Source organism: Lissotriton helveticus, chromosome 3_1, assembly GCF_964261635.1.
Source record: "Lissotriton helveticus chromosome 3_1, aLisHel1.1, whole genome shotgun sequence".
NCBI classification, from domain to species: Eukaryota; Metazoa; Chordata; class Amphibia; order Caudata; family Salamandridae; genus Lissotriton; species Lissotriton helveticus.
The window spans coordinates 1,987,982,409-1,988,009,928 of NC_136061.1; the positions used below are offsets into that span (position 1 = coordinate 1,987,982,409).

Here is a 27,520-nt window from a genome sequence, read left to right on the forward strand (position 1 = left end):
TTCTTGGACCAGGGTTCGATGATTTGGAAGGAGATATAGTGATTATTAGACCAGTCACACAGGGCAATCGAAACCAATTGGGTAGCATTTGGTTTAGCTATAATAAGGTCCAGGATCGAGCCTAGAGTGTGTGTAGGGCTATCACATATTTGAACTAGGCTGAGGTCAGCAAGAAAGGTTTTGAGAGTGGTCACAGCCGGGTCTTTGAGGTCATTCCAGTGAAGGTTGAAGTATCCGAGGAAGATTTGGGGGGGATGATGACCTGCATTTGATGAAATGATTTTCATGACACCTTCCACGAAGGGGAGGTTGTCTCCTGGCGGATGGCAAAACATGTGCAATTTGCAAACTGGTCTGCTGTTGCTGGTGATGTCAATGCAGAGGTATTCGCAGGTGGTGACAGCCTCAAAGTGTGATTGTTTAACAATGAGAATATTATGGTATATACATGCGATCCCACCATCAGGTCGGTCTGCTCTGTCCAGCATAATGATGTTATGATTTGGGGCAACTAGTATGTCAAGGATCAGACCAGAGGATTCCTTTAGCCAGGTTTCAGTAAGTATGAGGATGTCGAGATCCTGAGCCAGGATGAGATCAGCAATGTCGGAGGCATGTTTCACGGCTGATCTACAATTGATGAGCATGCACTTAAGATGTGTACTGATGACAGAGGGAGCGGGCTGTGACATAGGAACTGGCTTAAGGTTAGAGTGATTTATAGTATTGGTGTTGTGACTGTTGGTCGAAGGATCGGGTTATCCTTTCCACAGTGGAAGGAAAAAAGCTGGGACAAGTGGGTCCTGTTGGTTGTCCATCTAGGATAGTCCATTGAGTTTATGATGGCTATTTTCAACTGCAGATTACTCAGAGAGCCCTAGATCAACATTGAAGATCATAGAAAGAAAGATAGAGACATCAGCATGCAGAGGGCGCTTATATTTGTCTCCACTCTGTCACTTCCGGGGAGGTGTGGAGTTTACCCTGTGCCACATGGTGCCACCTGTCAGAACAGAGGAGCTTTATGGAAAATCCTGTGGATCCAGTCAGATACTTAGAGATATTCTAAGTGTGAGAAATCTGCAGTTAGGTAGTGTATATACAAAACAAAAACACTACCTCATGTAATTAACTTATTCATCACACCACAACATCAGTCAACCCACCTTGCAGTCCCACATTCATTTGGGAACATCAGAGACTGCTTCAAGAGGTGAAAGCACTTCTCAACAAGGGTACTATTGAGCCTGTTCCTTTGCACCAAAGTGGTCAAGGGGTTTACTCCCTTGTCTCAAAGAAAGACAAGACACTAAGGCCTATCATAGACCTCAGGTTGTTTAATGGTTTCATGCTTTCAGAGCATTTCAAGGTAACCAACCTGCATGACACCATTTCTCTATTCCTCACAGGAGTTCATATGTTGGCTCTTGATCTCAAGAACACCTACTTTCACATCCCCAGGCATTCAGTGCATGATCGCTATTTCAGATTCATGGTAAGAGGACAGTGCTACCAATTTAAAGTGTTACTTTTCGAGGTCACATCAGCCCTGAGGATAGTCAGCAAATGTCTAGTGGTGGTTGGGGCACATCTATGCTGCAGCGCCACTCATGTTTTCCTGTATCTAGACAACTTGCTGTTAAACAGCATCCGTTGTGCAAGCGCTCATTTAGAGAGTAGCGTCATACGTTCCCCGATAGGCATTCACAGTCCGTTCCAAAAAGTCAAATTTCTGCCCTCAACTGATGGAGCCATATTTAGGAGCAGTCTTAAACCAGGTGACAGGCAATGCTCTGTGGATGAACTGTTAAGGGCCATATGTCTGTACTTTTCCTCTTCTATCTCCAATTTCTTATGTAGTGAGAAAGTTGAGACAATCTATGATACTCATTCTTATTGACCTAATGTAGGCGAGACAGCGATTGTACTCACCTTTGTCTGTACACGCACAGAAGAAGTTACCCTTTAGGGCACACTTAGCTCCACCTCTGAATCAATTGAGACATCCAAATCGCAAGGAAATGAATCTTGAGATTTGGCACCGTAAGTCTTAGGAATTAGTTACCTTTAACTTCAGAGGAGTTTATGCTCATTTTATAAAACGATTGCTATTTTACAAAATTGAAATGCTTTGTTCATTACTGCATTAGTAGGCATCAATAACCTCTGCAAACATCTGTTATCTGTTGCATTTACAGAAATCAGTGTTAGTATACAGCAATAGCAGCTTACATGCTGAACAGACAGCATATATTTATGCTAAGATCCCAGTAATTAAAGCATTTATGGAAGGGCTTCAAATGATTATTCCTTCAAGAGCACCACTTTATGCTACTCGCGACCTTCATGTCACCCATGAGCCCCATGGAGGACCACTTTTTGAGCCGTTACACTCTTCTCAGATGCAATACCTCTCATGGAAAGTAGCCTTTCTAGTAGCAGTGACTTCTTTTCCCAGAGTAAGTGAACTGCACGTTTTAACAGCGCAGGAGCCTTCCACACAGGTACTTAAAGATCAGGTTGGCATGAGGAGTAAGTTGCATTTCCTGTCAAAGAGTGTTTCCCCATTTCATGTGCATCAGACTAATAACTTGTATATTTTCTCTCCACACTGTTTAAAGTAGAAATAGCATTTCACACATTAAATGTGAAAAGTGTTCTAGTTTATACATTGACCGTACAAATCCATTTGCAAGACAAAGCTGCTCTCTATTGCAAAGTCCCACTTGGGAAACCCAGTGTCCATGTGAGCCCTAGCATGATGGATAGTGCTATGTATTCAGGTATGTTGTGGTAGCAAAACGTACTCTTCATATTGCACCGATACCACATTCTAATTGCAAGAAGGGTGCCTCAGTGGCCTGAGGAAGCATAAGACTTGGAGGCATCTTAAGGCGCTATGTGGTCCACCCCACTCATTTTAAAAAGGTTATGGTGTGGACAAAAATGCACAAGAGGCACAAGACGGACAAACTGTCCATAAAACATTGTTCCAAACATCTGCTTCATCTGTTCACAAGCCGCCACTTGAAGAGGAGAGCACTGATTTTCAGTCTGTGCAAAGCATAAGCATATGATCTACAGCTACAAAGGTTACAAACAGAAAAATGCTTTTGCCTTTTAACTGTCGGTTTGAAGCTTATGGTGCTGTAAATGCATTTGCTCCCTCTTACCTCCATGGTGCCCACGCCTCAGCTGTTTTATGTTACTTACATTACCGGTTAGTCCACAATGCACCTATAGACAGTTACTCTCTTCATTCGCCCAACTCCACTTACTTTTACTCACCCTTTGTATGAAAAATATAGTTTAGGCAGAATATTTCTCTTGGTGCGTCGTGGGTTTCGGGGTTGAGTTCACAAGATACCTAGAAACTGAAACTTTTACTTCGAAGTAAACTAACTGGCATTGTCCGCGCCCATTCCTAGTAGGTTGTAGAGTGTAAAGCATGTGAATCTGAATCATTACAAACTACCAACACATAGGTACAAGGTGATTAACTTTTTTCCTTTTATAAATTATGTTGCAAGTTTGATTTGCCTGGTTAGATTTGGGTTTGCTTTCACAGGCATACATCTATGTAACATTACTCATGTCAACCCATAGGTCATTTCTTTAATGAGTCGTTTGGAAGTGGCCAACATGTATGTTCTATTTTTATGTGCAAGCCATGAAGCCAGAGGTGTTTTGTTCCTGTCAAGAGACTGGGAGTCCTACACGTTCTATTCTTGGCTGGTGATCTCAGGGCAGAAAGAATGTTTCCCAGTGGGGGGGAAAAAGATACAGTATTGATTGTTGTGCACATTAATTTAGAGGCATGTTCTGTTCAAAAGTGTTGTGTGGTTTTGTGGAACACAAAGCTTTCGGTTAGTTACTCAGCAGTGTAAAACTAATAGCTAGGTATCAACATTTTAAACCATCCAATCAAAACAACTTTCCTTTCCTCCAAACAACATTCTACTAAATACGTGGCTGCTAGGATTGAAGTGAGGCGATATTCTTTCAAGGCATTTGTTGCAGTGCATTTTGATCGGTCAATGGCTGATTGTAAAGTTGTGCAATTAATGGAATGCAAGCTTGCACTGCATCAACTTCACACTGGCCAGGTCTACCCTCTTAGTTAGAGATTGTGACTTAACTTGGCAGCTCTGCTATTCAATAGTTTTGCAGCGTGAATCTTTCTGGATTCACTATGCTGTACAGTATTCCGCGGTCTAGTGGTTGGGTCCGGACTCGTAGTCTTTTCTTTCTTTTTTTTTGTAGCCCAGGTGGGCGTCTACGTCCCACCTTCTGGTGTACTTCCTGTGACGTCGGCACGCTTCCTGCGGAAGCTCCCACCTTTGGGCACCATCTTCAGATTCTTTATTCCGCCGTTGGGTCTGGATCGTCACCGAGAGGTTCCAGAGTTTTTGGAGAAAAGAAGAAGGAAAAAGCTGAAATCTACTGAAAAAGTTTGGAGAATACATCCAGGAACAAGACCGCCGGGACGACGAAGAAGGAGGAGAACTTCGAATACTTCGATGTCCAACGGAGAATGCGCACACAGGAGGCCCCCTGAGCGCAGGAATGGACAAGACCCCGTTCAAATTTTCTGCAATTGCCACCACAAGTACGCGCAGAAGGACCAGCACCCGGTTTGCAACCCCTGCCTGTCGGTTGACCACGAAAGCAAGGATTGCAACGCCTGCTCCGTCTTCACGCCGAAAACTCTCAGGATTAGAGAGAGGCAGAGGATAGCTAACGACAGCATGCAAGGAAAAGGCCAAACTCCGTCGCTTCGGGATTTGGGCCTCTCCAGTGACGAAGAGGACAACATCGCCGACACCAGATGACTTCACGGTCGTAGAGACCGATAAGAAGCCTACAAAAGAGGTAGGAGAGACGTCGACCCCAACAGACTCTCGAAAGCCTGAATCAGACTCTCGAAAACAGCGTCTAAATCCACGAAGGGAGCACTGGCGCCGAAAATTTCAACGGCTGCAGCTGCATCCAGGGACAAACAGCCCAGCTGATCCTTCGAAAAGGACTCCCAGGCGGCGAAAACACACGAAAAGCCTAGGTCGTCGAAGCACGCCCCCGAAAAGGAGAACTCGACGCTGAAGGAAAAGGACCCGAAGGCTGCTTCGAAGTAGACGTCGAAGAGATCGGCCAAAACACTTGACGCCAAACAGGGCGCCAAAATGGAAAGGAAAAGGAGAAGACTCGAGGCCGAAATGGATAACATCCTGCAAAGGAAAAGAGAAATAGACGAGCGGATGAAGAGGTACACCATCCCGTCGAAGCCGGTGACGACTATCGTCGAGGACGAGGAGGAGTTCGACGCCGAAGAACCATCGAAAACTCCAGAGCCCCAGGAACACCCAGAGGTAGAGGGACTATACTATTTTGAGGAAGGCGAAGAAAACCAGTGCACGAGTTTGGACTCTGCATCCTCGGTCGCACAAGACCTGGATTGGCAGGACCTCGACGCCGAAAGCCCGGAAGAGGCCGTGGGGACGTACCCTTCGAGGCCGCTAGATGACATTGGGATCTACAACATGGTCATCAGGAACGCTGCAGCAGCTTATGGAGTGAAACTGGAGGAAGAAAAACCAAAAGCCTGCTTCCTCCTAGAGACCCTGCTCCCCACTCAAACTAGGAGCCAATTCCTCCCCATGCTACCAAGGGTCCTGGACCAGGGAAGAGAGGCATTCAAAGAACCAGCAAGCTGCAGGTCTGTCACACCCAGGACAGAGAAAAAATACAAACACTCTTCTAAGGATCCTCCCTACATCCAGGGATCCGTCACAGCGGACTCCATCATACCAGCAACAGCCAGAAAAAGGGCCAACGTTCCCACAAACTCAGGCCCACCACCTGAAAAGGAGAGTAAGAGGATAGACCTCACTGGAAGGAAGATAGAGAGGAATGCAGCAGCATACTGGCGCATGGCCAACTCGAATGCCATACTGAACAGGCATACGTACCAGCATTGGGACGAGGTCGGACAACTTCTCAAGCCCCTTCTTGAGCAATACCAACAGAGGGCAACACACCTGGTGGAAGAAGGCAAGAATATATCTAACTCATGCCTAAAATCAGCCCTGGATGCGGCAGACACATCCGAGAGAAGACATACCTGGCTGCGAATATCAGGCTTCAAGCCGAAGTACAGAATAACATCCTGAACACCCCCTTCAATAGTGAAACCCTGTTCGGAGCACCAGTGGATGAGAAACTCACCCAACTCAAAAAGGAAAATGAAACTGCAAGGTCCATGGGGGCCTTGCAATTCAGAGGAATGAGGAGAGGCACACCGACACGGAGGCCAAAAGGAAGAGGGGGAAACCAGCGGGGAACGTCACATCAGACATCCCAGCAGGGCTACCAGGGCGACAACCAAGCACAGCAGGGCCAGCAAAAACAAACCTGTCAATACCAGCCTCGGGCCAGTCCTTTCGCTGGAGGCCAAATGGACGAGGGCAAACAAGAAGGGGGGGCCAGCAACCTACTTCAAAGTGACTCCGCACCACCAACCGTGCCCACCCACACGACACCTCTTGGGGAGGGGCACAACAAAGTCAGCAAAAAAGGGTCACACGGACAAATGATCAACAAACATGTAACACCAGTAGGAGGCAGACTAAAACACTTCTTCCAGGAATGGAAGAAAATAACAGACAAATGGATACTGAACATCATACAGTTCGGATACTGCATAGAACTGGAAAAGATACCACCAAACAGGAAACCGAAAAGAACAACGCACATAGCAAAAGAACTAGTGCTACTCACAGAGGAAGCTCAAGAACTCCCCCACAAAGAAGCCATAGAAACAGTACCATTCAAAGAAAGAAACAAGGGAGTGTACTCAAACTACTTTCTCGTACCAAAGGTGGACGAAACACTAAGACCCATCCTGGACCTACGGTTCCTAAACTAATACATAAGAACACAAAAATTCCAGAAGACATCTCTTCAAGAAGTCATTACTCAGATAAGGGAGGAGATTTTATGTCCACCATACACCTAAAGGACGCCTACCTACGCATTCCCATGAACAGACAGCACAAACATCTACTGAGATTTGTCATCAACAAAGCACACTACCAGTTCATCACCCTGGCCTTCGGACTAAAATCCGTACCAAGGGCCTTCACCAAGTGCCTCGCTGCCATGAGGCACTTGGAGGGAGGGGATCCATGTATACCCCTACCTCGACGACTGGCTCATAAAGGCAAGTTCCTACAAACAATGCAAGGAACATGCACAACGGGTCACAAAAACGCTAACTGAACTTAGGTTCTCAATACACTGGGGGAAATCCTCAATGGAACCAGAGCAAGTGAATATCTTCCTAGGCACACAGATCAACACCATACAGAACAAAGTGTTCCCCAGCGACAAGAGGACACTTGCCCTGCTGAAGGAGACACGTCAGCACCAGAAGGGGCGAGCTCTGACAGTGAGTACCGCGAGCAAGATCATGGGGATGATGGCGTTCTGCATAAACCTAGTCCCCAATATATGGCTACACATGAGACCATTCCAGGAATGGCTGCAACAACAATGGTCACAAGCTACAGGGAGTTGGGAAGATCAAGAGGTTGTAACGCACGCAGTGCAAGATTAGATAGCGTGGTGGAACAAGGAGAACATAACAGAGGGGAAGCCTTTGACACCACGTAACCCAACAGTGACCATCACCACAGACGCATCCCAGAAGGGATGGGGAGCACACATGAACAAATTCAAGGTGCGGGGCCTGTGGACTCCCAACAGATGCGATCAGGCACATCAACTACCTGGAACTAAAGACCGTGTTCCTCACCCTAAAAGCCTTCCAGAAACAACTGTACGGGCAAAGAGTGTTGATACAGACCGACAACACCACAACGATGTTCTACATCAACAAACAGGGAGGAACACAATCTGTCGCACTAGCCAACCTTGCGCAAGACATATGGAGATGGGCCATCCCACTTAAAATAGACCTCCTAGCCATACACCTACCAGGGAAGGACAATGTGGAGGCAGACTGGCTCAGCAGACAGACATCGGCATCCCACGAGTGGGAGCTCAATGCACAAGAAACACAAAGGCTGTTCAAGAAGTGGGGGACTCCGACAATAGACCTATTTGCAACACACCAGAATGCAAAATGCCGATACTTTGCATCCAGGCAACCAGGGGAACAATCACAAGGGAATGCCCTATGGATAAGCTGGTCGAAAACATTTGCCTACGCTTTCCCCCGATACCACTGATGCACAGGGTACTCAGCAAATGCAGAACCAGCAACATGACACTGATTCTGGTGGCACCACAGTGGGCCAGGCAGTCATGGTTCTCACAAATAGTGGAGATGACGCAGGGACCGCCTCACAAATTCGAGAAAAGAAAGGACTTACTCTCCATGCAAAACGGAGAGGTACTCCACCCAGAGCCAGAGTGCCTCTGCCTAGCGGCATGGCTCCTGAAGACATAGAGTTTGCACATCTAAATCTGCCGAAGAGCACACTGCGGGTGCTACGAGAGGCAAGAAGGCCTACCACACGGAGGTGCTATGTGGCAAAATTGAAAAGATTCACACAATGGTGTATCAAGGAGAAACTGCACAAGAAGAGGACAAGGGAATCAACGGTACTAAAATATTTAACTCACCTACTCAAATCAAACCTAAGTTCCACCTCACTGAGGGTACACCTAGCAGCGATAGTAGCCTACACAAGAGGAGAGACAGGAAAGAGCTTCTTTACATCACAAGTAGTAAAAAGATCCCTGGAAGGGGCTAAAAGAATAGCACCTCCCAAAAGGATGCCACCACCGGCATGGAACCTTAACTTAGTCCTAACAGAGCTTATGAAGGCACCTTTCGAACCCATTCATAAGGCATCACTACAAATGCTCACAATGAAGACAGCCTTTCTAGTGGCAATCACCTCGCTACGCAGGATAAGCGAACTGCAAGCGCTAACACTGCAAGAACCCTACATTCAAATTCACAATGATAGGGTGGTAATGAGAACTGACAAACACTTTATGCCAAAGGTGGTGTCAAGGTTTCACATGAACCAGACAATACAAATACGAAGCTTCTTTCAGAAACCATCCACAAGCGCAGAAAGGGCACTGCACACTCTGGACGCTAGAAGGGCAGTAATGCATTACATGGAAAGAACTAAAGAGCACAGGAAAACAAAACAGTTTTGTGTCCTTCGCAAGCAGTTTCCTGGGTAGACCAGTAACAAAGGGCACCATTGCACGATGGATCGCACAAACAATACAATTCTGCCACAAGCAGGCAGGTCAAGAACTAACAAAGGGGGCACAAGCCCACTCCACCAGGAAAAAGGGAGCAACAGTAGCCTTCCTGGCTAACACACCCATCCAAGACATATGCCTGGCGGCAACATGGGCTTTAATGCACACGTTCACTAAGCACTATTGCGTGGATATACAGATGAACAAGGAAGCACAAGTGGGACAGAAGGTGCTTCAACATATATTCAACTACCAACGCTCATCTTCCACCCAGCCGCCACAAATGTAACAAACCGCTACAAAGTCTATGCACAGCTTAGTAACTCCAGAAAGATTCACGCTGCAAAACGAATAAAGTAGTTTTGCAACTTGAAGATCTTTCTGGATTCACTAGCGAACCCACCCACCCACCTCCGCCAGAAAGATGAGGCAGGAGAAGAAGGTGAAAATACAAGGAATAAAATACAAACAGACACTTTAAGAGACAAAGTGAAAAATCATTTACTTTAAGGAAGAACTTGAAAACATTGCCAAGGATTCACAAACAGAACACAAAAATAAACGAAAAAAGAATCCGAAGATGGTGCCCAAAGGTGGGTGCTTCCGCAGGAAGCATGCCGACGTCACAGGAACTACACCAGAAGGTGGGACGTCGACACCCACCTGGGCTACGATTCCGGACCCAACCACTAGACCGCGGAATAATGCACAGCATAGTGAATCCAGAAAGATTAACGCTGCAAAACTATTGAATAGCAGAGCTGCCAAGTTAAGTCACAATCTCTAACTAAGAGGGTAGACCTGGCCAGTGGGAAGTTGATGCAGTGCAAGCTAGCATTCCATTAATTGCACGACTTTACAATCAGCCATTGACCGATCAAAATGTACTGCAACAAATGCCTTGAAAGAATATCGCCTCACTTCAATCCTAGCAGCCACGTATTTAGTAGAACGTTGTTTGGAGGAAAGATCTTCAAGCTGCAAAACTACACCGACAGGTAAGAAACTATTCGTTATTTTGTTCAGTGGCGGGGGCTCGGAACGTAGGTTGAAAGGTGGGTGGGGGCTGGCAGTGGGTGGAAATGGATAAAAAAAAATTATAAAAAAATAAACGCAACTTTTCCTTCGCTGCCACCCCACCACTATCTCTCCTCCGTCCTCTTAAAGTCTGCTACAGCGCCGGAAGCACTCAGGCTTCCGGGCTCTCCCTGCCAATAATGACGCTGCAGAAGAAGCATCCTAATTGGTCTGAGCATCCTGTTATAGTGTGTGATGTCACCCACATAAATAAAATATTTTTCAGAATCTACATGTTGCTGAGCCTTTAGCATAGTAGGGCTGGTGGTGGATGTCCAAGCCTCCAGACCTTCACTTTCTCATTTTGTCTCTTTCTTCCAGTGTTAAATGTCATTGTATCAGTACTGTGGAAAACTACTGCATTTAGAAAATGTATTATTGATTTTAATAATACACATTTTCTCTATCAGTAATCTGACTTCTTCATAGTAGCAGATGTTGTGTATCAACTAAATTGGAGTCTGTGCTATGACAACGGTAATAATCCTGGTGCCACTTTTGACTAAATGGTACGATCCACGACTACCCGAAGACTTTAGCAGTGAGCTAAAGCACTATATAAAAAAGATATTCACTTCCATTGATTTCTGTGCTGCCCTTAGGTTTTCATCCCTTGCATCAACAGAGGTGCTGCTTGGTATCCATAAACACAAATGACAAGTTGACCGAGAGTAGCGCATAAACAAGTATTTTACAAAATAGAAGAACAACATCCTAAAACAAACACAGCATATTTTAAAGGTGCTTGGGTCTCATTTGGACAGTGTACCCTGCATTGTAAATTTGCATTAATGAAACATCACCCATTGTGAAAAAATAAAGGCAGCCATATGCTAGGCTGCGACCCTTTGTCCTGTGTTTTGAAGGTACACCCACTACTGTACACGTTAGAGAAAAGACCGCAGCTCCCTTCGAGCATAGAAATTTAAAAAAGAACTTTTTCTCCTGGTCAAAGTTTCAGGCTTTTTCACCCTGACAATTTTAAGTTGTTAACTTTATTGCATTAAAACGTGTAACTTACCTTAATGCAAGAGATTAGTAACGATATTTTTAAATAATAATTTGTTTTTCTTCTGTGTAGCCACATTGTCTTAACCAATAAAAGTATGATTAGCCAAGCCATTAACATATATCTTTTTGAGAAACTGGCAAATGCCTCCTGAGAAAATTAGGCAGCCCTTCATGAAACCATGAAAATTAGGGAACCGTCCAGAGTAACATGGGACAGAAAAACAGCCTGTAATAGACGATACACATCTGTGTTATAGCACAGAGTAGCATGCACATCTACAAGGGATTGTTTGGAAAGCAGGTATGCAAGGGTCACTAGAATTAGTAAGGTATTGAATACCTGAAGAAATGGGAACTACACGAGGATGGTGAGAGAGGAACACCAACACTGACTAGGTTGTGGGGAAGTTCCCAAAGATTTCTAAACTACCAGTCAAAAAAATGGAAGAATCAGCATTGAGTTTAATTACAGTAAGAAGATTTAGCATTTTGTTATATTGGCCCAGTGCATTGTTGAATTGACATTTGTTGCTTATTGCCAAAATATGTTCATTTGATTATATGGCTCTTAAAGAAAAATCTTATTTGTTTTCAGAGCCAGCTATTGTGCAAAGTTATCATTGCTTTACAGCATAAGAAATGACATGTCTGTCTGGCATCTATAGCTGTAGGTGCACATGCTCTGCATAGTCCTGCCATCTAGTGTTAGATTCTTCCTATTAATGGGAATGCACATAGGCATCAGCTCCTTTGTAAGATTGAGGCCCCCATCTTCGAGAATGCAGACATCGTGATGGTACGGTCTCCTTTCAAATACTGTCCAAAGTGCGACTCAAAATATCCCTGGACAGACTTCCATCCAGTCTACAACCTTTGTCTGTCGCTGATCACAATGAGGCCATATGCTCTGCCTGTCTCACCTTCCACTCCAAAAAGACGTTGGATACCAGTGCAATAGACAATTCGCTCTACGGACCATGATTCAGCGGTAAGGAGATGACACCCCTGACCTCTTTGGGTGACATAGAGGTGGAACAAGAGGCAGGGCCCTCGGGCAAACAGGCCCTACACTTAAGTTATAAGCCAAGTTCCAAGTCGGAGTCTGAGATGGTGGAACATCAAGAGGCCCAACCACGAAAGACATCAAATGTGAATACGAAATCGCTCCACCACCTCCCCGTCATTGAACTCGGGCTGAGCACTGCCCTTGAGGGGGTCGGGCATTGAACCCAGCATCAGGCTTCCCATCCACCACTGCCAGAAGACCATGGTTGGCACCTAAAACAGCCCTCTGAAGTGGCTCAGGGCAGGCCTTCAGCACTGAAACAGCTGCAAAAGATTCGACCTTCGGTGCCAATACCACCTTTAACACTGATAAATCCTTTGGTGCCAAAAGCGCTCTTGAATCCCACTTCTGTGGCAAAGCCTCGTTTGGCACCAAAACCTTCCTCAGCATTAGTGGACCACAAAACACCTTTGCTGGCCAAGGCCCCATCCTCTGCCGGATCAGAATATCAGGAGCAACCCATCCCACAGCGTCTACAGGAAGATCTTTACACCCAGTAGAAGTGGATCCTCATTTACACACAGATTGGCAAGATAGTCACTCAGCCTCTCCAAAGATTCAGGACTCTGCCCCTCACAAAAGGAAGCTGAATTTCGAGGAGGCTCATGCCATGTATCCTGCACAACCAGCCAAGACTAAAGAGTACCAAGCCAGGGGCACTTGTCCTCTTCCTCCTAGATCCCGTCCTCTTCCTCCTCCCTCTCCCCTACCTCCTCCCTCTCCCCTACCTCCTCCCTCTCCCCTACCTCCTCCATTCTCTCCCCTTCCACCTCTTCCTTTTTTCACCTCCTTCGCAAGGACTCCATCCACATCATTCACCAAAAGGTTCCCTACATTCATCCTCAGAGCTGGTGAGGAAGTCCTGCAAACTCATTGGATCCTTAAGGAACCTGATTCAACCATTAGCCTCAGGATACCTGTCGTAGGATTATCACATCAAACCCCCGTGGACACTGACGCAGACCTCTGTCCTGCCAAACCATCCCCTCCACCCCCAAGATGAAACCACCTCCTACAATGAGTTTCTACATCGGGCTGCCACCTTTAATAAGGTGGTGATGCACAAGGTTCAAGAGGATCAGGACTTCCTTGTGAAGACTCTGTCCAGCATCCAGCGTTCCCTACAGTTTCTCCTATGCTCGGGGTAAAGTTGAGAACCGCCCCTGACACATTCAAGGAGTCAGTGAAGGCCAGGGTAGTCACCCCTAGGGTAGATAAAGTATAAACTCTCTTCAGACATGTCATACATCATGGGCCAACTCCCACAGGATTCCCTAGTGGTTTATACAACATGCAAGCGCACACTGCCCAGGTGAAAGGTCAGGCCACTCCGTCAGATCAGGAGAACTGAAGGATCCATGTGGATGGAAAGCAGTCGTCCCCAATCAGCGACTCAATGGAGGCACTCCGCCAACAGCTCCTGGACCAATACTAGAAACCCAGCCATGAGATCTTTTCTGAGAGAAGGTTATCTATGCCCTGAATGCCGCTGATACTGCAACATGCAGCATTAACTCTAGTGTCCTCATCAGCACCGTACCTAGCTCTGTATCCCTGACTTTAAGCAAGATGTGACAAAGTATCTGATTAACCTGCCCCTCAAATGGGGGCACCTCTTCGTACCACAAGATGATCAGATGCTTGAAAAGATAAAACAGGGCAAGGATACGGCCAAGGCTATGGTGGCTCTCCAAACTCCTTCTCCTCAGGGTTCCTTTCTGAAGTCCTAGTACATAGGTTGGTTCGAAGGTCTCCTCCTCCGAAGCATCTAACTCTTCCCACAGGCAACAACAGACCCCTAAACGGTGATCTTACGGGGGTAACAACTCCCAAGGCAGAGAAAATGTGGTGCGGCTAAAGAAGCCGCCCCTGTCAAACAGTGACTTGCTCTCCCATCACCCCGAACACGTCAGGGGAATACTATAGAGTTTTCTCCCACAGTGGGAAGAAATCGCCTCGGATCAGTGTTTTATCCCATCATATGGACAGGTTACTGTTTACAACTCACTGCAACCCCACCTAATATCCCTCTCTGCAAACACATCATTTACCCTGAACATCAGCTCCTTCTTCAGGAGGATGTAAAGGCACTCATTCACAAATGGGCAATAGAGCCTATGCTGTTGAAACAGCATGGCAAAGGGGTGTACTTACCTGTACTTCCTAATCCCCAAAAAGGACAGGATACATGATGTCAAAGCACATTGCAGATGTCATCCATCTACTTCAGCAGTGCAACTTCATGACCAGTCTTGACCTAAAGGACGCCTACTTTCACAATCCAATCCACCCTGCACATAGCTGGTTCCTGCAATTTGTGGCAAGTGGCCACATTTGTCAGTTCAAATTGCTGCCCTCTATTGTCATCATGGCATCCAGAGTTTTTCCAGAGTGCCTTGCCCTAGTCTCTGCTCATGTCAGGAGCAGCGGCACCCATGTGTTCCCCTACTTGGATAAATGGCTGAACTAGAATGCAAATCAACAACAATGTGGGCACATGCTCAAACCACCATAGACCTTTTTTTCACAATCTAAGGTTGCTTTCAACATACAAGTTATTTACATGTTTACCTATTGAAGAATGTTCACTGTGGAGTGATGCTTATTGAATTGACTTAGTGTATAACAGCATTAAATAATTGTAATACCCAATATAAAATATTTGAAACATAAACACACTCAAGTCCCACCTTATCCCCCTTAAGGTACTACCATTCCTCTGAGCAGTTCTAAGGGCAGTCACTGGGAAAAAATACCCCAACCAAGCATGGATTAAAGCCACCTAGTCGTTATTATCCCTTTTTCAGCCAGAACGCCAAACAATGGTCAGGATGGTCATGCGTCTCCTCAGCATGATGGCCTCTTGCTTTACCATAATTTCACATGCAAGATTATACATGCGTCTGCTGAAGGAGTGCCTAGTTGCACAATGGTCACAAGTGGAGGGTCACTTGGAATATCTAGTGTGGATTTGGACAGCACAGTCACTGTCTGCAGTGGTGGAAAAGCAACAATGTATTGCAGGGTTGGCCCTTTCTCGACCTAGCTCTGCAAGTGACCATCATAACAGGCACGTTTACATGACTTGACTATTCAGGGTATATGGCCACCCCAATAACTGAGGTTTCACATCAACTTCCTCGAGGTTACTGGCCATCAAGTTGGCTCTCACATCCGTTTTCTGCCACATTGAACACAAGGAGGTTCTCCTATGCATAAACAACATTACAGCCATGTGTTACTTATAGAAATAGGGCGGCACATCCTCACAACAGTTGTCAGTGCTAGCAACAGGGCATCTGGCGTTTGGCACTCCGTCACATGATCCATATACTGGTGGAGTACTTACAGGGAGTGGACAGTAACTTTTCAGAACTGCTCTCCAGGATGCAACAGCAAGTCCGCAAGTGGAAACTCTACCTGCAAGTCCTACTCCCGTCCGTCCGTGACTGGGGTTCCCCGACTTAGGCTTCATTGCCACTGCCAAAAATATCAAATGCCCAAGCTTTGCCTCCAGTTTCCCATTTCCCATGGGATGGGATGAACTGTTCAGGAATATTGGCCTATGCTTTTCTGCCTCCTCCACTCCTTCCATTTGTTGTTCAGAGGTTTTGGCAAACTTCCCTCCCTCTCATCCTAGTGGCTCCCACGTGATCCAGACAACCCTGCTTCACCACCCTCTTAGACCTGTTCCTAGTGCTCCACGAAAAGTTGCCCTACTAGCCAGACCTTCTCACTCAGAAGCTACGCACAGTCAGGCACCCAAACCCCATAGGGCTAAATCTTGTGATTTGGCTCCTGAAGTTCTAGAATTTGCCTATCTTAATATGCCTCCTTGAGTGTATGACTATCCTCAAGGAGGTCTGCAGACCTGCTATGCGGCTAAATGAAAAAGATTTGTCCACTACTGTCTCCCTAAATAAATTGTCCCTTTCAAGCCAGCAGCTCAACACATAATTGGCTATCTGCCTTATCTGCAGACGTCCGGCATCGCCTACACGTCTGTCCGTCTTCACTGGGCAGCAGTTGTAGCTTACCTGCAAAATAGGGAATTTACTTCGCTTTTCAGTGACTCAGTCGTCAAGGTCTTTATGGAAAAACTTTAATGAGCCGTTCTTTCAGGGTACCCCAATCCCTGTTTGGAATCTCAACATTATTCTCACACAACACATGGGCCCTCCTTTTGAACACCTCCATTCGTGCCCCCTGCGGTTTATCTCCTGAAGGTGGCTTTCCTAGTGGCATAAGCTCTCTCAGACATGTAAGTGACCGTCAAGCTCTTACACTCCAGCACCTTACAGGTGGACTATGACAGGGCCATCCTTAGGGCAAATCCAAAGGTTTGCCTAAGGTAGGATCTTCTTTCCACCTTAACCAAACCATTGAACATCCAGTGATCTTCCCTCACCCAGACACAGTGGTAGAGAGGGCCCTTCACACATTAGACGTCAAGAGGGCCCTCATTTGCGACAGTGACAGGACAAAATGTTTTCATACATTCAACATCTCTTTGTCTCATTCACAAAGCCACACAAAGGTCATGCTGTCTTCAAAGCATAGTCAAGTGGCTGGTCAAATACAATCAGACTTGTTACGTTAAAGCCAAGTGGTAATTGTCTGTCCCATCCACAAACATGGTGGCCACCATGGCTTCCCAGTGCAAACTCAAAGCAGCCACTTGGTCCACTCCACACACATTCATTAAGCATTACTGTGTGAATGCCTTAGCACACCAACAAGCTAACATTGGACGAGCTGTGTTGCATACACTTTTCCAGACCTTTGCAACCTCCTCCGGGTAGCCACTGCCAATGGGAGAACTGCTTTACAGTGTATTCAGAGCATGTGTATCTACAGCTACACGTGCCACGAACTGAATATGTTACTTTCCCTGTAAGCATCTGTTTGTGGCATGTAGATTCACATATGCCCAGCCTCTTTTCCGCAAACCTCAGGTTGTTGCAGATGCTTTTCGTTCTCTTTTTTTCTTTTCTCACTTTTTCTTTTTCTTTCCTTTTCTTCTTTACTTCTCTTCTTTACTTTACTTTCTTCTTACTTTCTTTCCATCTTCTTTCTTGCATAATTCTTTTCTGCTTCTTTAAGGCTCCATATTCATTCTCACCTACTGTGCAGAAAAACAATCTAACAATGAAGCCGATTCTCATGCGTATTCCCAGTCCTATATCTGTACTAGGCCTGGGTGGTAAACACCTTTTACGGAGTTTGCATAGTTTTTCCTGCTCCGCGCAGAGTTTGAAAAACTCTGCAGAGTGGAGTTTTTACTTTCTCACGGTTGGTGAGTGATGAAAATCCAACTTAGACTAACCCCCTGCGAGATTTCTCAATGCGGGCAGTCACGACAGGTCGCTACTGCTCAAGTTGGGAAACCTGACGCTCGCTTTGAGGAAGCTGCCTCTTGAGTAGAACATCTACTTGAGCGCAAGAAAGAAACTGTGCCCTCTTGTGCTGTGCATGGTGCCGTTCGCCCTGATTTTGGAGTGCGTGACAAACTTCCGCGGATAAAAATCACTGTAAGTGGGGTAACTTACCTAATTCTGCTGCATGCAGAACTCCGCGGAGCATGGCAAGTTCTTTTGTCACTACTCCACCCAGGCCTAGACTATACCTCTTGACTCTAAAAACATCTTCAAAGACAAACAAGTTGCACTAGTCTGAGCCCAGCTCTAGGTGGCAGGAGTATGCCAAACATGTAGATCTACAGCACCACGTGCCACGAACAGGTGCATATACGACAGAGGCGCGACTAGAGCCAAACTTCGGGGGGGGGGGTTAGAAACCATTTCGGGGGGGCTGAACTTTTAATGAGTAGGCAGAGTGGAGCTGCAGGGCCTCCAACAAGGGGTGAAACAACAGCAAGGCCTAATTAACATTCAAATGGTCTTTTAAAGACATGTGAAACGTTCGGGTGTGGCTGTGTGTGTGCCCGGCATCTGTCTCGTCCCGGGCTGCCACACACGACGGGGGGGGCTGAAGCCCGGTGAGTCCAATGGGTGTTGCGCGCCTGATATACGATAATATTTTCCTTTCATATCGCCTTTTGGAATGTTCAGTCACAGTGCAATAGCTCGAACGATCTCTTAATATTTTAGTAACAACGCACTTTCTTGAGAATTTGAAGTCTAGGAAAAAAGATCATTGTGAGATATCTGGTATTTGGGTTGTTTGTTAAAGTTCTTTATTTCAATTGCCTTACAGTGGGGGCTGATGATATTCCTGGACCCGTCACATGGGAAGGTGGTGAAGATAATGCAGTTATCATGAAATGGAATGAGCCTGTATCACCAAATGGACTTATCCTGATGTATTACGTGGAATTCAAACTACAAGGAGAAGGAGAGGTGAGTGCTGTTAAAAACCCAAGTGTTCACAATCAGTCTTTGTGTTGTGCAGTACATTATTAATTCTGCCTGGTTGGATCTGCACAGTGTATTGTTAGACCTAATCTCACAGCCCTAAATATCTAGAGGAGTCCAAGTGTAACCCTTTGTGACTATAGTAATGTCAGACAGAAGCTTTGACAATTCTTTTCCAGCACTGTTCCTTTATTATCTTGTCTGGAGTTGCCTTGAATGTATTAAGTGGGTTTATCTCCACCACATCATTCTTATTTGTACAAATTCTATTTTTTGGAAAAGGCTGCTGTTATAGAATACTCAATGATGAAGAAAAAAAAAACATACCTCCAACAGTCCTGGCGTAGAAGAAACATAGCTGAAATCTAGGACAGGCATCTGTCAGTTGAGTGGTGATCTTCCATGGCGGTTTCTGACCTTTATGCCACTTCATTTGTACACTGTGCCGCCAATTCACTGTGCATCTAAATTAGTGTCAGTGTTTGCTCAAAAGACTTACTTAATACACTTTTTTTCTCAAGAGGCATGAGTTTGATTGGTATTCAGTGCATTGACATTTCATAGCATGGGGGGGGTGGGGAGGATAGGGGCAGCTTAATGTTTATTAAGTGTTTAGTCAATAAAAACCATAGAGGGGCAGCTTTTGAGCAGAGTTTTTGGTACCGGCATGGATTCTTTTACAAATTAAGTACTGGTGCCCCTATGCTGCTTTCAGACGTCTGAACTGATTGGTGGCAGGATACTCAATCAACAGCTGAGTACTTCTCGCAGCGGATATTTTGGCTGTAGTCACAGATTCTGCTGCAGAGCACAACAAATCAAAACGCTACCAGAAAGAAGTCAAACACACAACCAATGCACAAAACGACGGCAGGCAAGGTTAGCAGCAGAAATTAAAACAAATGGAATAAATTATGTTGCACATATATTAGCTTACTTTTTCATATATTGTGGGCCTCCGAAAATATGTTCATCTTTATTTTTAGGTTGTGAGCAAGAAAGTTTCCAACACTGTTATCAAATAATTACCCTTTTTTACAAATAATAATTGTATCAAGAAGTAAAGTTAGCAAGTTGTTTTTCCAAGTTATGATTGACCATGCTAGAACTGAAATGCAGTCTCAAATAAAGAGATAGGAAGCCAATAAACAATTTTTTTCAAAATGTATGGCACTTCGGCTGAATTACTGCAGCGATTCCTAGCGAATCCCCGTCAGTGACACGATATTGACAGAGCATCCTAAATGCTTTTTTAGGTCTCGCGCCTAGCGTTGCAGTGCGCAGCAGTGAGAGACCTCCTGTATGGGTTTTGAAAACGGACCCAGGAATTGCACACGCTCGTGCGTGTGCTTTTCCTTTTGGCCCATGCTATTGACCTTTGCATGCGTCTTTTTATGAAAGACAGCACGCAATTGGCCAAAGGCGGGCGCATTGCTCCGCCCATGGCCTATTGGTGTCTATTACGCGCACTGCTGACATGTGTTTTCAATTATCGTGCCCAGACACGGGCGTAATAATTGGAACCACATGTCTCGCTGTGGCGCGCACCACTCATTTTCTCAGCCTTGTAACAGCAGATCGAATCCACCCCCAAATTTGCGAGGAGAAGCATACTTAGAGTGCTAACTCCACAAAGGCATTACTTAATGGCTGATAAATACCCATCGAGAAGCGGAACCTGATTTTTTAAAGAGTTTTAGCCTTTGAATCTCGATGTGCGACTTCTATCACAGGCACTGGTGAGCAAGAGTGGTCCAGTTCAGATGTTCAGGACAAGCACTGACTATAAATATAGAGTTGCTTTAAATACCTTGTATGTAAAGATGTATGAAAACTCTGTCCTAATATCGGGCTTTTTTCGTCTAAACCGGGCTTCGTGGCGTGCAGCTGTGCCGTTTCCGATCGAGGCAGAGCACTTCTTAGCTTGCACACACGCCTCGCATGTCGCTACTAGATTGTCTGGTGAACTAACGCATCCCACCCGTCAAGTGCTCCAACATGGACACGGCCAGTGCCCCGCATGCGCCGCTCTTAAGCCTCTGACCTCGGCCCAGATTGCGTGCTCCAGATCGATATGGTCAGGACGGGCTGCGCACTGGAGGACGAGTGGGGGAGAGGACACAAGCACGGGAGAGCTCTCCCCTAACCTTCCTCTCCCCTTTACATGCATGTTATTTAACTAGGACACCCTTTTGAGTTGCTGCCGCCTCGTCTGTTCAAGGGTCGCCTGACAAGCTGCAGCAAAAAAGCCTGAAGTCGGTGTCACACATCTGCCTCTGCACATACAAGTTGCTTATTAGGGGGGCTTGGTAAATTCCACCTCCTCCAAAAATAAAGTAAAATGGAGGCAGCGGCTTGGAAGCTCGAGATTCCCTGACAGGGCTGGCTCTGAGAGAGGTCACTGTAGTTTTGATGCACAGCGCTACCGAGACAGTGGTCCGGCTCGCTTAGCACTTCATTATATTATCATCATTGTGCTAATTAAATAGTGGTTCGTAGTTAGGCTTGACCCCTTTGCTGGTTTTCTCCTGATCATCGTCTAATTCACAACAGAGGAGATGAGCGCATGTCTTTCTTCGCACTCTCGCCGCACTCAAGTATGGCTAGTTTGTGATAGAGCAGGGTGCTTTGTAAAGATTTATGTATTTAAGTTGTGCCGTAATGCATTGTACAAGTGACTATTAAGGTCTGGAGAAGCCAATAAGACCATAGAAGGTACAAAGTCAGCCACCTACATAGCTATTTAGGTCTGGGTTTTGACACTGCTGATGTCAAACTGACATATTGCTAACAATAGACTTTGAGTGGGATGGGGCCCTTTTTTCCAACCATTGGCTTTCTTTAACCGGCCTCTTTAAGGAATTAGCTTGAGACTTTGTCAATCCCTTCTTGGCCCATCCTAGTGTAGTGTGCATCCCTCAACTAAAGCTATTGGCTGCTTGGGTGTATCCGCCTCCACTTGTGTCCTTGTATTCAACTGCATGATCGACTACTTTACAATTGTAGACCTCTTTGTCCCCTCTTGCTGCTCTCTAATACTGCATGCATTAGCTCTTTAAACCCAGATCTGTTGGGGTTGAAACTGCTTGTTTACAGATATAGACATTTTAGAGTTACATTGAATCTTTATTCATTACATGTATCCAAAGATCAGTCCTTCCGAATTTGGTCTATATGCTGTAATCCACCAGCAATATCCATTTCCCTTAAAAATCCTACTTCTTCCCCTTCATACCAGCGGGCTGTAAATGCCCACACTACTTGCCTCTGAGCTAATTATCGTTTTTTAATACAAAACAACTGTTTACAGTCAATAGGGTCTTAACTTTGTGACCTATTCACTTTTCCAATGTTTTTTTGCCACACCTCACAGCATCCTTGTTTCTTTGCCTGCAGCATGGCTAAAGTAAATCGAAACACAGTTTATGTGGCCTCCTACATCTGCATGCCTACAAAATGATGTATCTGAATTTTTTCGTAACCAATCCAATTTGGATCTGCAACTTAAGCCAAAACACCCATAATTGTATTTAATTTGTTTTTTAAAGCAGGAAGGCGAGTCCGGAGGCAACATGGAGCAAGGGGAGCACAGAAGTATGCAGGGTTGGGCTGAGGGCACAGAAGGAACACGTGGAGAGTAGGGGGCATGGTAGCGGGGGAGATGCAGAAGCAACAGGGTTAGGGGAACACAGTAGCAACACAAGGAGGTGGATTCAACACAGCCAAGCACACAGATGAGTGCAAAAGGGAAGGGAGCGCACCGGGACATGCAGCAATACATGGGGAGAGAGAAGTATGCGAGGGAGACGGCTTAAGACTATGCACTCTGTGAGTGGTTTCATAGAAAGAAAAAAATTAGTTCTTTAACATTGAGCACAAATACCATCATGCACACACATGGTGATGAGTTTATGCGTCATGGGACGGTCAAACAAGGTTGAGAAGCTGGGACAAAATCAACAAATGAGAGCTGCAAGGAAAGCCAGCCAATGGTATGCATTGGGCGGGGTCTAAGCTTCTCTATATTCGTTGAAGCCACAATATGTCTCACAACAGCACAGGCTCTGTTGAGTAGGCTCGACCTAAAACAAGCATTTGCAATGCAATAGGCGTCGCATTTGCCAGAGTTGAAACTTTTGGCATTGCAATGACAAGGCCTTTTTATTTATTTGTTTTCAAAATCCACACATCAATAAAAAGCATTGTAATTTACAATGCCAATAGCTCAAACTCTCGCAAATGCGAGACCTATTGCATTGCAAATGCTTGTTCCAAGTGATTCGTTTCTGAAATACATACTTGTTTGAAGAATCATTTCTACCAACTCTTCGTAGTGAGTTGTCAACACCACGTTTCATGTGTTATTGTTAATTTATAAACTTTGCATGAACAGTTAAAACCTTTGGTCTGTTTTTCCACACAAATCATTTCCCTGCCCTAGCCTCTTTTTCATGTGTTTTCTTTTTTAAATGAATGTTTCTTAATAAGCATCTACCCTTCTCCTTTGCTTTTTACATCTCAGTAGCAAAACCACTATAATCTATTTTTGCTGTTGATTTATGCCAGTTTTATCTCAAATGTGTAACCATTGAAAATAGTAGACAAATTTTACTTTAGATCAGTATATTATCTGCTTGTTTTTTTTTGTGCCAGGGAAAGATTTGCAGGAGCTCATTCGGTATATGTAAGTAAGTAGTCCGCCAATAAAAACTTGAAATCAATGTGGTTGTATCACTAGCTCCAATAGTACCACAGTGCATCTCGTTCCAATGCAGGGGGTATGCATTTGCTTAAAGCAAACCATATTAGGATGATGCAAGTAATAGACCTTCAAACTCACATGGTGTCTGCTCACTTCACATAGTCACTCTTTGGGGAGTCGATTTAACTCCGTGAAACGCAATGTAAGCTGGAAACCTCTGCATAGAGTGGTCTGCTAGCTCATGCAAGAAGGCTCCAAACAGCTGACGTCCTTTGTGGGTTTTGCTACCCTGCCAGGAGACTGGCGACAGCCACCCTTGCTTCTAGGTCTCGCCTAAGCAGCGCGCATGCGCTTCATAGGAGCCTTGAGCCATCGCTCTGCTCATTTTCAAGCACACACTCATGCTTGTGGCAGCATCCACCTTGCAGGAGCGAGGAGTGGCGCGCCACAAGCACGAGTCTTGTGCTTGGAAATGAGCAGAATGCGTACGTACTCACCTCTCCCGGGCTCACTTCTCCCTCCCAATGTCATTTGACTCTTCCTTTCTCTCCACCACCACTTTGGTGACCCCACCGCCTGCCCCCTCCTTTACATGTTAATTTTCCTCTCATTTTCCTCTCTCACCCCCACCTCTCGCCCTGCTGCCTCCTTCTCTCATCCTCCACCCCACCCCCCAACCTTCCCCTCTTTTCTCCACTTTCTTCACGTCTTGGCATCTCTGGAGAGAATGATTGCCTCCTATGCCTGAGGTAGCCTTAGCTGGGGAGGGGCCGGATTTGCCCTGGTTCTCCTCCTCGTGAAACATGCCGCTGCCAAGAAGTAGATTTGCACTTCAGGTACTGAGCCCGCTGCTGTAATGCTTCCCCCTGTCCCTTCCCTGGAAGTGACACGCGTCCACTTCCAGCCCCTCTCCCTCATGTTTTATTGCCGGGAGAGTAGTAATGTAGGAAATTCCATTAAAAAGATGCATGCCTCTTTGGTGGCTGAAGAAAAATTTGTGTTTTAACAGGGGCGTAATGTGGCAGAATGCCTTTCGGGGGGGAGCTGTAATTCCGCAGGCGTCCCAACCATACAGGGCGTAATTGGAGCTGTGCATCAAAGCAGGCAGGGTTATGGGGGGACTGCCAGCTGCCACAGGAGTTACTTACCTGTAACATCTTTGCGGTACAGGAGGAAACCTGTTATTTCCTCCCTTCTCTCGGGCCCACAATGCGCACACCAGTCTGCATTCGGATGCAGTGACCCTTCGGCGGCTGCTGAGGGCAGGCTTCACGTGAATTCTGCACTAGCAGTTCTTGCTATTCCAAACTTCCATGCACAATTCCAATCTTTACTATGGTCATTTTCTCTTGATCATGTAGGGCGCTTTCTTAACCTTTACATCTACTTTCTCACCTTACCTTGCTACTGTTCTGCACGAGGGCCCCATCACCTCCCATTACCCCCTGCCCCTACATCCTTTTTGTCGTTTTATCTTCTACCACAACACCCTTTTTGCCCCCCTGCCCCAGTTACCTCCCTGTCCTTACATCCTTTTTGTCTTATCTCACTACCCCTGCACCCTTTTTGCCCCCCTGCCCCAGTTACCTCCCTGTCCTTACATCCTTTTTGTCTTATCTCACTACCCCTGCACCCTTTTTGCCTCCCTGCCCCAGAGCTACTTTCTGCCACCCTTCCCAGGCACCCCTTTCTTCCTAATCCCTATTTGCTTAACTGCCTGACCCTCTTTTGCCTCCCTCCGCCCTTCTCTGCCCATGCCCCTCTTTAAATTTCCTGTCTGTGTCCCTCCCCCTTTTGGCTCCCAGCCTGAGAACCTTTTTATCTCTCCCTCCCCGCCCCCCCCCCCCCCCCCGGGCCCCCCTGCCTCAGATTGTGATTTTACAGATCGTTCCCTCATTCCAATGCCTTCAATAGTCCGGTACTCACAGGTACTGTGACCTGTACGTGCTTGATAAGGAGAATACCTGTAATAATCCTGTTATAGTAAGGGTAGCCATGCAGGATCAGTGGTATTTCTCTGGACAAAGCTGTCCGAGTGCAACACGTCTGTGTGCCATTCTCACAACTAGCCCTGTACTGTGGCTCATGTGCGTTGTGTCAGTACTGCTGAGGGCAGGGCCTTCTTACATCAAACCGTGATTGAATCAGGCCCTGTCCTGCCATTCACAGTGTCTGTATAACCCTTGGCCTTGCCTTGTTATGCACAGAGCGGAAAAGTAGCCTGTCGAGAGGCAGCCAGTTCATAGTGGCATCAGGTACTACAAGAACATGTCTGCAGTGCAGTATGTGTATGTATACTTGATTGTGTGTAGTGCTCATTGTTGCCCTCCTTCCCCTGAAAAAATTCTGTCCCTCTAAAAGCGGTGCCAAATAAATAAGGAAATACACTGAAACTTGCATTGCGTATTTCAGAACCGCAGTGTAATACTTTATTGGCCATTCATTTTTGCAAAAAATTGTAATACTGTACTACTGTAATAAAGAAAGATTTATATAGTTTAAGATCACACCAAAAGCCCTAATGTCCCAGACTGTCCTAATACCAATACGTGAATGCACTGTGGAAGCCCCCTCCCTCCCACAGCAGTACATGGTCACCAATGGTCTACCTTTCTGGCGGAGTGAGGGAATTATTCCGGCTGTGGGCACGGGGTGAACGTGATTGCGTTTACAAGCGGATTGCACATCACTGGGGAATTATCTTTGCTTCAAGTGGAATAGTGATATTTTGGGGTTTTTACTTTCGACTGCGACTGAAATGAGGATTACAGTTTCACTCACTGTGCACCTGTCATATTGTACACCTGAATGTGTGAGCTTGTCTGTGGTTGCACGCAGTGTGCTAATTGTGATGTTTGCGTGAGGCTGTGTGTGGTTGGCATGTGAGTGCCATACAAGGGATGCGTGTGTGTGAAGCCTCAAGCACATGTGTGCCTTCCGGTGCCTGCCTGCTTATCCACTCAAGCGTGTCAGCACGTGTAGTCATATTTTCTTCTGCCATGACATTTTATTGTTAGTTTATGTTATGGCAGACGTGCGTTGCTGCCCGTGTGTGTCTCTATTTGAGGTGCTTTAAAGTGTTGGTGTGCGTGTAACTGTCAATTATGCTGTGCCGGTGTTGGTATGTACATATACATGTAAGTTTGGCTAGAAATCTTAATGGTGTTGAACTGATTCGTGTTAACTGCCATTGCTACTGTATGTGTGTGTTACTGGAAGGAATGCTACTGTGCGATTAGCAGTTAAGTATGCGAGGAGATGTATTGTTGGGGCTTTGTGCTTCTTTGTGGCTTTAGGTGTAGCAGCGTGCCTGAGTGTGTTGCTGTTATTGCAATGATGCAGCGTGTGTGTTGATGGATGTTTGTGCTAGTCTGTGTTGCTGTAAATGGGTATTTAAATTGTGCCCGGTTTACTATTACTGGCAGTAAAGCATTTCACTTTTTTTCTGTCTATGTGTGAGTCTGTGTCTTCGCAGCAATCTATGTACGCTAGTATGTATGTTACTTGCTGTGTGTGTTTTAATGATAGGGAATGCTGAGTGGGTTTTTGTTAGTGTTGCAGTCTGTGATACTTTGGTGTGTCTACTGCTGTCAGGGAAGACGTATGAATGGTGACTGCGTTATTGTCAGTGATGCTGCTCTTGTTTTGTGCCCGTGACTCTTGAGGTTTATATAAGTGTGCTTGTTTTCCTTGGTTCTGCTCTGTGTGCAGTTCGTGTCATTGTCCGCTATATAGTGAGTGTGCAGTTGCAGGTGTTTGTATCAAAGAGGCTGTTTTGTTGAGTGCTGGTCTGTAACTGTGTGGTTGTGTGTAATGTACTGTGTTGTGTGTCTGTTGGTGATGCTGTGCCTGTGTTGTTGCTCGGTATAATATCATGCAAGTTCGGTTATTGTGTGTTACTATCAGTTATGCTGTAAGCGTATTGTTGTATCGGTTTCAGTATCACTGTGTTGTGTAGCTGTGTGTCAATGACGTGTGTTGGTGTATGAGATGCTGTGTGTAGGTGTTAAGGACAAAAGGATGGTGCACTATATAAACAAATCAGGA

At 45.8% G+C, this 27,520-nt stretch overlaps 1 protein-coding gene across 4 annotated transcripts in view; it reads left to right on the forward strand.

The window, feature by feature from the left end:
• Positions 1 to 27,520, forward strand: part of IGF1R (insulin like growth factor 1 receptor) — a 1,553,571-nt gene that overhangs the window by 1,004,717 nt on the left and 521,334 nt on the right. For all 4 annotated transcript variants that reach the window (XR_013608878.1, XM_078683133.1, XM_078683132.1 and 1 more), the window contains one exon: positions 18,614 to 18,756. Coding sequence is in view for 3 of the 4 variants with exons in the window: in XM_078683133.1 (XP_078539259.1) it covers positions 18,614 to 18,756 (143 nt within the window). In the remaining variant the exon portion in view is untranslated. The remainder of the gene's footprint in view (positions 1 to 18,613; positions 18,757 to 27,520) is intronic.